The sequence below is a fragment of the Salminus brasiliensis genome, chromosome 6 (genome assembly GCF_030463535.1).
Source record: "Salminus brasiliensis chromosome 6, fSalBra1.hap2, whole genome shotgun sequence".
In the NCBI taxonomy this organism is placed as follows: Eukaryota; Metazoa; Chordata; class Actinopteri; order Characiformes; family Bryconidae; genus Salminus; species Salminus brasiliensis.
In genome coordinates, this window is record NC_132883.1 from 43,037,254 (window position 1) to 43,049,637 (window position 12,384).

At 37.3% G+C, this 12,384-nt stretch overlaps 2 protein-coding genes across 2 annotated transcripts in view; both read left to right on the forward strand.

Moving 5' to 3' along the window:
* The first annotated feature begins 1,654 nt into the window (after positions 1-1,654).
* LOC140557006 (carbonic anhydrase 2-like) lies at positions 1,655-8,809 on the forward strand. Its single transcript, XM_072681134.1, has 9 exons — positions 1,655-1,666; positions 4,071-4,154; positions 5,366-5,404; positions 5,504-5,677; positions 6,290-6,435; positions 6,564-6,656; positions 7,647-7,713; positions 7,817-7,974; positions 8,403-8,809. The coding sequence occupies exons 2-9, from the start codon at positions 4,091-4,093 to the stop codon at positions 8,631-8,633; spliced, it is 972 nt and encodes a 323-aa protein (XP_072537235.1). The 5' UTR covers positions 1,655-1,666; positions 4,071-4,090; the 3' UTR covers positions 8,634-8,809.
* Positions 8,810-11,805: 2,996 nt separating this feature from the next.
* LOC140557835 (carbonic anhydrase 2-like) overlaps positions 11,806-12,384 on the forward strand; it is a 3,229-nt gene continuing 2,650 nt past the window's right edge. Inside the window, exons 1-2 of the mRNA XM_072682629.1 lie at positions 11,806-11,872; positions 12,067-12,105. Coding sequence (XP_072538730.1) covers positions 11,806-11,872; positions 12,067-12,105 — 106 coding nt within the window. The remainder of the gene's footprint in view (positions 11,873-12,066; positions 12,106-12,384) is intronic.

Here is a 12,384-nt window from a genome sequence, read left to right on the forward strand (position 1 = left end):
ATAATTCTAGTATTCACTGGTAATAATGTATGCCATACACTCTCTCTTTCACAGCTTATTCTGATTTAAACTATAGTCCGCTCAAGCACACTTCTGTGAAAAGTGTGGAAAATATAATACTCAGTTCAGACACCTTCCATCTTCAGTTCCTTCCTTGCTTTGTAACACTGGAAGTAACAGCTTGTAAGAATGGCTGCATTAACTGTGCAGACGCTGCCACCTGGTGACTGCATCCAAAAGTATCAGGATTAGGCCTTGCTTTAAGCTGCTGAATTTATGGAGAAGGGAGAGTGTGTGTTCATCCTGGGAGTGTATTTGACTTTAACAAACTTTGTTACTTTACTTTTTACTGCATAATAATGTTTTTATTGTTTATACAGTGTATAACAGGGTGACATGGAGAGGAGGTCCACTGGGGTCAGATGCCCTGTTGTTATTAGAACCATTAGAACCTGGGTTTATCACACCGAGCCTTCACTGCTAGAACCCCCAATGACTTTTATTCCTTTTAGAAAACCAAGAACATCAGATGAAGTTCACCAGAGATAAAGACCAATTTTATTACGTTCATGTTTAAGAACAATAAAACAACAAATTAAAACTAATGTTAATATTACCATTCAAATGAAAGGCAGTTCATCTCAAACACTAGGTGTAAATATTCCCTCATTTACAGGAGTTTTAACAGAGTCTGTTCATGAAAAAAACGATGCTAATAATAATTATACAGTATTATATATTATATTATATATAGGAATTTTTCACAACCCAGCACTGCATCTCTAGCTAGTGCTATATAAGTGAACACAAAATTGTTACCAAAATATATATTGTTTAAACTTACATAAAATACATCAGATATAGATAATGATCTTATTATTACAGCCTTTTATTATTATTATTAATTATATATCGCATATTCTGAGGAATCGACCTTGTCTGTGTTGAGAACAGTGACACTATAAAAACTCATTTGAGCAGAATGAACAGAAATGCGGGTAATAATAATAATAATAATAATAATAATAATAATAATAATAAATAAACTGTAATAATAAAATCATTATCTATATGTGATGTATTTTCTAAAAAAAAATAAGCCAGATAACAGGCACGATGGCTGTGATGATGCATGAGTTCAGCAATGGGGTTAGCTAGCTTTCTACAAAAATCTTAAATAAATAATATATATAAATAACGGAATATGATTTATATATAGCAATATATGAGAGTCGAAATATTTGACCTGATCAAAGCTAAGACGGCAGATGCGCGAGTTTCTAAATAAAAGTCCCACACTAACAGCCGGGTCTGGACTTTTTAAAACTTAATAATCACTGTTAATTTAGTTCTCTTTAACAAAAAAAAAATCTTCACCAGCTGAATTCCTCTCAGCTCTCTGTGCGGATTGTTCTAGTCTTTAAAATGACCCAGGTTACAGTCATTAACTTAAATACCCGGCAGTGCGGGGTAAATTGAGGTAAAAAAAAAAAAGAAAAAAATAGATATTAAATATTAATATAAAATATTGATGTTTCTTTGAATAGAAATATCTTTAACTTAATTTTCGAGCCTAAAAAAAAGAATAAAAAAAAAAGAATTACAGTGAGGAACCCACGTGGATCTATTTGGTCAGTCAGGTGAACGACTTCAGTGCAGCGAGGAGGTGAGTTTCCTTCGTTAGCGGGTTCTGCATGTAGAGAGCTAATGGCTAATGCCTTTGCTAAACTCATGCATCATCACAGCCATCGCCATCGTGCCTGTTAGCTAGCAGGACACGCCACGCCACCTCCACCTCCACGAGTCCATCACATGCCTTGAACTTTGCAGCAAAGCAGGCCTGGAGCCGTTCTTATAGGCGAGCTGAACGCCTTTAATGTGGAGGTGGAGGTGGAGGTGGCTTGGCTAGCATGTCCAGAGATCATGTTGGAGCCCATGCCCTGCAGAGGGGCACCTCCTACACCTTCAGCTGAGTTGCTGAACAATCCTCATCTGCATTAATATCTGCTGAAGTTTAGCTAGGTTACATAAATCCAGCATGGCAACAAAGCCATTCACTTTGAATGGAAGTCAGTGTAGAATAAGAGCTTATTTCTATAGAGAGTCATTTAGAGCTTATTTCTATTGGCCCATTCATGCAGAATTAATCACAGGGTGTACAGAAGCAGCTGCAGAGTTCAAACCATGGAGAGAAAACTACAAACACACACAAATGGAGATACAAGGTTTTGTGTGCATCTTCTGTTATACATGCACAAGCCTGTTTGTGTGTGTCTGCACTCAAATGCAGTTGGGTTTTAGCTACATCTTCATGTTATACATCAAATGAAAACAAAGCAACATAAATATGAAATTATATAGACATCAAAGTATCATACACATTCTACTAGAAATCATTGATCATTGTATTATCATTTGTATGCTGTCACTGAGCTCTACTCCTACACTAGATCATTAATCAGTGTCCATATTGTAATCTTACACACCTTCAGGTTTTGTGTTTTTAAATGAATTATCGATCAAAATGAAACTGAACTTTCAAAAATGAAGTAATAAAAAGTAATTTAATAAATAAAAAGTAGGGTTATTAAAGGGTTAATAAAAATTCAGGTGGTTTTTTTGTACTTTTTGTTTGTTTGGAAAAATTAAGCTGGATGTATTTGCTTAATTATGTGAGATTGGTTTAGTCTGAGCTGTGGAAACACCTGTGAAACACCTGAAAAATCACGTGTCCACTGCAGTGGACAGTTGTGTATCTTTGTCAGAATAATAAATATAAACTACTGGACATGTATTTTAAGTCTTGCTTGTGGGCTCTGATATTTGATAATTAAATTTAGAATTATTTGCAAAGGAAAAACTTATGCATTGACATAAGTATTCAGACCCTTTTCTTTGACACTTACAATTTAGACCTATGTGGGCCCCCAATTTTTCTTGTTCATCTTTGAGATGTTTCTACGCCTTAGTTGGAGCCCACTTGTGATAAATGTAGTAATTCGGACATTATATCTTGGTAATTTATCTTGCTATCCCTTTGCTGCTGTGACACTGTGAATTTCCCCACTGTGGGACTAATAAAGGATTATCTTATCTTGTCTATAAAAGGTCTCACAGCTGACAATGCATATCAGACACAGATCTGGAGAAGGCTGCAAAAATAACCTAATTCTTCAATGGAAGAAAGTCTGGAACCAGGACTCTTTCTAGAGCTGGCCGTCCCACTAAGCTAAGTATCGGGGAGTGAAAGGCCTTTTCCATGAGAGGTGACCAAGAACCAATAGTCACTCTGGCTGAAGAGTAGTCACTCTTCTAGAATGTCAACCATCACTGCAGGACTCCAACAATCTGGGCTAGCTATGGTAGACTGGCCAGACAGAAGCCCCTCTTCAGTAAAATACACCTGGAAGCTTATAAAGGACTCTCAGACTGTGAAACTAGATTCTCTGGTCTGAAGAAACCAAGGTTTTTCCAAACATCATGCTCGGGACACTTATACTGGGCTGAAGGTTCGCCTTCCTGACTTGAACCCAATCTAACGTCTCTGGAGAGACCTGAAAATGGCTGTCCACTGATGGTCCCTATCCAACCTGACAGAGCTCGAGAGGATCTGCACGTTTAATTTCAGTGAGGGCTTCTTGATACTGGAACAAACCATGTTTAATTTTAGGGCTTCCTGATACTGGAACAAAACTGACATTGCATTTTTTCTGTGATAATTATTGTGATATTAAAAACTGCACCGAATTTCAGTCCTAATATTGAACATGTCATGCCTTTGAATTATTGGTCTATTCTAACTAGCTGAGGCTTTTCTTGGGTAAATAGCAAAGCACTTTGTAAGTCGCTCTGGATAAGAGCGTCTGCTAAATGCCATGCATGTAAATGTAAATGTAATAATGCACTGTATGTGTCCAGTTTTGGAGTAAAATAAAGTAAATATTGGGCCAATATAACCTGCCTCTGCTTGATCTGTCAATGATGAGAACAGTGTGAAATATGAATTATGGGTAAAGTTATATGCTAGTTAATTTAAAGTACTTACTAATGGATGCTCCTGTTGTTCTCAGGCTGTGGAATAGGGCCGACTATGCAGTGCTGGATTTTACGGTCTTTCTTAATAGCGAGCGTATTTACGGCTTCAGCGGTCAGAGGTAGGTAAAACGGCTTCAAATATAGGCTACAGCATCACACAGTTTGAGCTGGAAAAGTTTTTAATGCAGTTACATGATATGCTAATTTACATTGTACGTAATTAGCATATTTACACTTCATTTGCAAAGTACAGCGATGACACAAAAATTAGGGGGAATAAAACATAAAAATGAGAAAAACAATTGTAGAAATCTGTACTTCTAGAAGCAGTTTTTGCCTGGAAGTGAAGTGATTTTCATTCACAAGCTGTAAAACATGCCGGCGGTCCCTGCCCGTCAGTTTTTCGGCCACCCCTCTGATGAGACTTTTTATCGTACACTGGGATTTCTGCCACTGCTGGTAGACCTGTATGACCATATGCTTCCATACAGCTGCAGGTTCAGCTACTTCCTTCACACTGTGGTCATTGACACGCCCAAATGCAGTCACTCCTTTCAGACAGTCATTAACTGTATCTGCTTCACAGCCCATTTTCCACACATCAACAAGACCCTCACTGCACTGTACCACCTCTTCTCAATCTATGAATCCCGCCACACACCCTGCAGGAATTCATAGCCCCACCATCCCCGTGCAGCACCATCTGCAGGAGCTTAAACACACAGAGTAACCCATTTTTGGTCCAGGGTAAATTATTGTTATATTGGTACTCAATATTATAATACTCTACATAACTTTAAAAAAAGTTATTAAATCTTATGTCAGTCAGAGTGTCTGAAAAGTGTTGAAAGCGCACGTTAGAAGGTATAAGTTAGTTTTTTTCCAGTTTTTATATAAAAACAGGGAATGGTTTCCCCATTTCTCCCCACCTATGAAAAGCAAGGCTCAAAATTTAAGGATAAAGGATAAAGGTGCACGTATTCGTCACTGTACAGTGTGGACTGTACAGCGAAATGTGTCCTCCGCATTTAACCCATCTGGTAGTGAACACACACTCACACACGTGTTAGGGGCAGTGAGTACACACACACACCCAGAGCGGTGGGCAGCCAACTCCAGCGCCCGGGGAGCAGAGAGGGTAAAGGGCCTTGCTCAAGGGCCCAACAGTGGCAGCTTGCCGAGCCCGGGAATCGAACCCACAACCCTGTTATCGATATCCCGGCGCTCTAACCGCTGAGCCACCACTGCCCCATTTTAAGGCAGTGTAGGTCCGTCTTTTACCTGCAAAAATATCGAAATAAATAATTATTGTTTATTGTTTCCGTCACAGGCTCACCCCTTGGTTACTGCTACAAGGAAGACGACTGCGGTAAGTCTGAACGGGCTGTTGTTGCTCTCTTACCTTTTCATTGTTTGTGTTCTTGAACCACACCACCCATTTTTGTCATTGCCATTTCTGCCCCAACAGATCCTTACATGTGGGTGAAACTCTACCCGTCATGCCTTCCTCAGAAAAACAAGCTCCATTCCCCTATCGATCTCAGTGAAGAAGCTGTGAGGAACGATTCCATTCCGTCTCTGAAGCTTCAGGGCTTTCTTCATCCTCAGGCTTCCTGGACTGTGGCGAATGTCCGGGACACTGGTACACCCTGCCGTGTTTTTTAAGCACAATATTTCAGTGGTTTAGAGGTTGGAGGAGGTGGTAATAGGTACATTGTCCCTCACAGTAAAAAAAAAAAAATATATATATATATATATGTTTTACTGTATATATATATATATATATATACACATACACTCACACATTGACATACACTATACATACTATTGTAAAATGATGTTCAAAAAAAGGACTCTCAGTCAATTCTGACTAGTATTTTCCCGTATACTGAGATTTCTGCCACTGCTGGTAGACCCGTATGACTGTGCGCTTCCATACAGCTGCAGATTCAGCTACTTCGTTTACACTGTGGTCATTGACACGCCCAAATCAGTCACTCCTTTTAGCCAATCATTAACTGTATCTGCTTTGCAACCCATTTTCCATATCTAAATATCTATAATATAGGTGCATTGTCCCTCACAGTAAAGTACAGATATAAAAACTACTATACATACTATTGTAAAATGATGTTTAAATGTACAAAAAATGACTGAGAGTGGTAATCACAGGGACCTGCTAATTCTTTAATATGTAATAATTGCTCAGTACATTGAAATTCCCAAGTGTGTGTGTGTATGTGTGTGGCTCTAGTTGTTGTGGAGTTTAATGAAGGGATGACCGTATCAGGAGGTTGGTTGAAATATAAGTATCGGCTTGTGGAGATGAGGTTCCACTGGGGATCCAAAACCACCAACGGATCAGAACACACGCTCAACAGACGCAGGTTCCCTATGGAGGTACACACAAGCACACACTTCCTGAGTGTTCATATACATACGGAAGCGATAAGCGATTCACTGATTTCATCGGATTACTTTACATACACACACTGTGAATGTGACGGTTAACACATTTCTGTTATTAGATGCAGATAGTGGGAGTTGCTCCTGGGTACAAGGATGTGGAGTCGGCCTTGCTTCAGCAGTCAGGCGTGGCAATGATGGGAGTCTTCATTGACGTGAGATTAAGCTCTTGGTCATTCTTCATTTTTACACATTCTCAAAGTAGACTTACCTTTGCCATCACCTTTTACACAGCCAGTAGGAATGGGTGATACCAAACCCAAAAAAGGGTGAAATTTGGTAATGCAGTCAACAAAGCGTAAATAATTGTATTATTATTATTATTATTATTATTATCACAAAGAAACCTTGCATCTTTATTTTTTGGTATTGTACATTTTTGAAAACATGAAGCTGGCAGCTGTTCTGTACATTAAATCAGAAGTTTATGATGTATGGACCAATAGAAAAGCTTTTTAAGAATCTGTTGGTACTGATGCATTTTTAGCGCTAAATAAATCGTGAAAATTAATAGTGAGATTGTGTATCGTGAAAATGCCTTTTCATATCGTGATACAATATTTTGACCGTATTGCCAAGCCCTAACTTCCAATAAAAGTTTAAAGACAGTTTATTTTCTTTTCCTGTTGCCATTTTCGAAATTTTAGCGCACTACAGACTACATTAACCCTTGTGATTCTTGCTTCCTCACAAAGTTTCTTCCTCCAGCTCCAGCTTCAGATATATATATATATTTATGTTTAGTTGATCTCTTGTCCTATTGGACTAGACCCTTGACAACAAATTATTGGCCTTCCCATCGGACTGAACGTTATTTAACAGGATGTTTTTAACGCTTAGACGGTTTCTAAATGTACAGTGTTTATCATTGTTTTTTGGGGTTTTGGCACAAAACGTGCATCTTAATCTTAAAGTTCATTCTTTGCACAAGCAAATGTTCATAGATCATGAATAGAAACTGATATTTAGCGTTATTAGATTAGATTATATGAGATTCAATATCTGTTCCATGTCTGTTCAATTATGTGATTTCCACTTATATTAATGCAGTGATTGAGAGCTTTATCAGACTATCTGCAAAAAGGGAAAAAGACACATGAACAGTTTCTAACAGCTTCACATCTGAAGATTTGTTCTGTCCTTAGATTGGTGCTAAAAGTAATCTACATTTTAAGGCCATATCCGATGCTGTCGACAAGGTGCCATACCCAGGTACTTGGGAAACCTTTCAGAATACACCTGTAAAGAGATCAATCCTGCACTCCTGCATTCTCTATTCTACACTCACCTAACCTAAACCTATTTCATTTTCCAGGGGACTCTGTGACAGTGACTCCGCCGGCCTTGCTGCACCTCATGCCTGAAAAAAGTACCAAGTTCTTTTACTACCAGGGAGGCCAGACGACCCCACCCTGCAGCCAGACAGTGGACTGGATTGTATTTGAGAAGCCTATCCTGATCTCCAAAGAGCAGGTAAGAACATACGCTAGGAGGTTGTGTGGTCATATAAACTGCTGCTATACTGTATGCACTTACACTGTATGGGCAAAAGTATTGGGACACCTGTAAATTAATTTTCTTCTGTTCTGAAATTAGGGGCATTAAAAATAGTTTGTCCTGCTTCTGTTGGAGTAACTGTCTCTACTGTCTAGAAAAGGCATTGCTGTGAGGATTCGATTGCATTCAGCGATCATTGCACCATCATTTTTCCTGGGAAGTTTATATGAGTGCTGTTCTATTGTCAGTACTTCTGTACAGGGACTAGACATGCTTTGTGTGTGCATTTGCACATCTGTGTCAGCAATGGGTGCAACTTAAAATAGCTGAATGCATTCATTAGAAGGGGTGTCCACAAACATTTGGACCCTTGCTTTATCTGTCTCTCCTTTTCTCCTTTTCAGTATCTGCAGTTTGTCACTTGTCTGTATTACTCCAATAAAAACGATCCTGGGCAGAAACTGCTGGTGGAGAACTATCGTCCCATCCAGTCCAGCTCTGTGCACAAAGTCTTTGCATCTGCTGCATCTCTACAAATCCACTCAGAGAGAGGAGCCAGCCAGAACCAGCACGAATTCTTTGACCCCCTCCTTATCCTTCTCAGCCTGTTGCCTCTTAGCCTCACGATGGCTTAAACACGGAAACAGAACCCCAGGATGTTCAACAGAGCATCAGGAATGGAAGCGACAGCTAGCTTGAATGTCCGAATAGCATTGCTTAGCATTGCTTTCGCCATATGGACACATAAATACACTACATGCTGGATGACCAATGCTGCTGACCAAAGAGAAATTATACGCAATCAATATGTCATATAGATATATATATATATATTTTTTTTTTTTTTCAAGCAGGTAAAGGAGAAAGTTCTGTAAGTTGTATAAAGCTTTTAGGAAGAGCCATAAGTAAGCATTACATTTCTTGAAATTATCCAAGGTCCTTGGAATAGTGCATGCACACACTTTAATTGGGCGTATAGAATAAAGCGCTCCTTATTTTTGCCAAATTCTTTTGCTTGTACATTCCACTTTAGTTGAGTTGACTGAATTACATTAGTACAGACCTGAATGGAAGCCTTTTGTAGTTAATAACATAAATGTTATTGTTATTGGTTTTCAGTTTGTTATTATAAAGGGCTTCACAAAGGGCTTTTTTGTTCAGTACTAAGTGGAATGTGTTAAAATACAGACAGCGAACCAAGAAATGAGCATGTTCTCACTCCATGAAGCTATCTGAACCGAACCATGGCTGGTGGTCAGCATACCAGCTTCTAAATGTAGCATGTTGCTGCTGTCCAAGAAAAAAAAAACATGTATCTCCATGTTTGCCCATTTTTTTAGTTTTCTTCATGGTTTGAACCCTGTAACTAATCCTGGATGAATGGACCAACAGAAAAAAACCTTATTTTACATCGACGTCCATTTAAAGTTAATTCCATTTTTGCATTCTCCTATAAAGTCACCATTTTGGAGATGCATGTTTTTCATTGGACAGCAACTATATGCTGGTTTTGCTGTTGACCAGCTGTCGTTGTCTACTGTTGTTGTTGTTTGTTTGATTGTTTGTTTGTTTGTTTGTTTTTACTCACAGTGTTGAAATTCTGTACTGGTTTGTGAAACAGTAAATTACACTACAGCTGTGAAGCCCATAGTCATTTACTTTGAAGTGTATGAGCAGAATGCATCCAAATGCAGTGTATATCGTTAATAGAATTGAAAATTCTATCTATTTATGGGTTATTTATGGAATTTTATTTACTAGTAGATTTTATTTTATTGAAGTTTCTGTTCAGGATTTTATGTTTAATTAAAGTTTCTTTTCAGGAATGTTTATGGCTAATTGTGTTTTTGATCATCAATTTTGATGTGTGTTTTAATTTTTTTATTTTTTACTTTAAAAAGGTCATTCCTACCTCATACACACTACCAAAATGCTGCTATCTGTAGTGGTGTACATGTCACTTGCACTGTGCTTATGGGACTGTTAAAGTTAAAATGCAGTTGTCATATATAGCTGGTTGTACGTTTGCTGCAGTCTACTGCATTTAGCCTTAGGCTTTCGGCCTAGCTGTGCAGAACTGTGCATTTATTGTATTGTTGTTTGCACTGCATTGTCATGTTGGACTTGTTTCTTTCTTATTTAAAATTTGCTAGATTTGGGGGGATGGCAATAAAATTCCTCTTGATGGATTGACTTGTGGATCATAGTCTGCATTTGTGAAACAGCTTCAGAGCTTAATTATAATATAATTATCTATATATAAAAGTAATATATATATATATATATATATATATATATATATATATAGTTATTTATTTATTTATATATATATATATATATATATATATATATATATAGTTATATATAGTTATATATATATATATATACACACACACAAACACACACATTTATTAAACTTTTTATATAAATTTCCATAAATCTATAATTAAAAAAAGGATTCGGCATCTTCGGAATTTTTCGGTCATCTTCGTGCTTCCTCGGGATTCCTCGGCCGCCGTTCGACAGCGGGTTCGTGCCTTTACGTTCTCCCACACCGAGCTGAGGTAAACTAGCGAGTGCTGTTAGGCTAGTTAGCTAAATGCTAGCTGCTATGTGGATATAATTATGAGAATTGTTTTATTTTACTAATGTTAATAATCTCCAGCTATATATTTTAGATTGAGTTTCTGTTAATGGTGTATGTTCATTCTAGTTTGCGAGTGAAATAAAAACATTATAAGTAGTATAAGTAAGTTTATTAAAAAAAAAAAACACTAGCCAGTTAGCTAACTAAATTAGCTAGCCAAAGAGACTGTTGTCTGAAAAATCTGATGTAATCAAATTATACCTATTAATATTAAATAGGGTGACTATGATAATGTAGAAAAATAATGCTTGGAGACAAAGCTAACATTCAGACAATTTAACAATCAGTTCCTTCAGTTTAATAAATCATTGCCTCAATTTAACGTTTAATATTAGCTATATGTTCATCATCAATCATCATCATCAGTTTAATAAAAATCATTCCCTTGATTTAATAGTCTGTTCACTCTATTTTTTACCCTGATAATTTAGAGGCACTACAGTCCTCTTTTTACAGGACATGTTTTATTTTTGGGACCTCAAAACAGATAAAAAGCAAAATTAGCTAAATTCTATTTTTATTCTTTTTCTCTTTTAGATTTTAGGTTTTAGATTTGTAGGTTTACTCCTTACAGTCTGCAGTCTGCCACCCTTCTATCCCCTGTGTTCATTTTCTATAATAACCCTATAATAAACCACCCTACTGTTACATTTACAGTGTTTGCAGTTGACCTTTTTCAGTATTTTCCCGAAATAGTCTTAATCATGCAACTACAAGTACAACTACTATTTATTTGCATATACAATTTACAACAAAACCATCTATGCAGGCATCGTCCACGTCATCAAGTGTTTCATGACTACCAGCAGTAACACCTATTAGCAGTTAATTGACTTTTATCCATAACTAGGAATCCATAACCTGCAATTTGTGACCTGAAACATGGTGTTTCTATGTTTTTCTACAGTTCTAGAAAACCAGATTCCTGTGCTGCAGGGCCAACGCGCTGCAAAGCTGATTTTGGTTTCCTTGGTTGAACACAGCTGATTCAAGCTCCTCATGGGCTGTTGAATTAAAGTAAGCAAAGATATTTCTGATAGAAATCAGAAACCATTTTCAGTTTTCATTGTTTTGCTCTCATAAAAAAAGCAGTAAATACATATGTACACCTGTAGAAGTAAGTCCTGATACACTGTTCTTAATCACTGCCTTTCACACAGATGGAGTCCTGGCTGGTCATTGTGTTGTCCATACAGGTGACTGTTTTGAGAGCCTCAGCTTTCAAAGGTTTGTAGTTAGAGCTGTGCACCCATCCCTGTACCTATCCTGAATGAAGTACTAATAATCAAGTGAAAACATTTTCACACATTAGACGTGAAACCATATTAGTATGACAGTGGTAGCAGGCAGCTTGTGTCAGTACACTATGATAACAGTAAATGTGGTAGTTAAAATGTTTTGTACCCTTTCTGTTTTGACAGTTTCAACCGCTGATTTCTGCTACAGAGAAGATCATTGCGGTAAATATGTGTCAGTTTGTCTACTATGGTAGTGTTAGTATTTGTTTTTTATCTTGTTCTTCTGCAATAATTTTGATGTCTGATCGTCATGGAGCAAGTTTCTAAAAAATCTGTACAGAAAACAAATTGGTGTCTCCAAAACTGAACTTCTAATAAAGTTAACCGAACTTTAGTCATGGATTCTTGTTCTGTTAACTTACTATTAGAAGTTTATCGCAGCAGCACTAACATTTTTAGGTTAAGATCAAATCTTTACTCTGTAAAACAATGGGGGAAAAA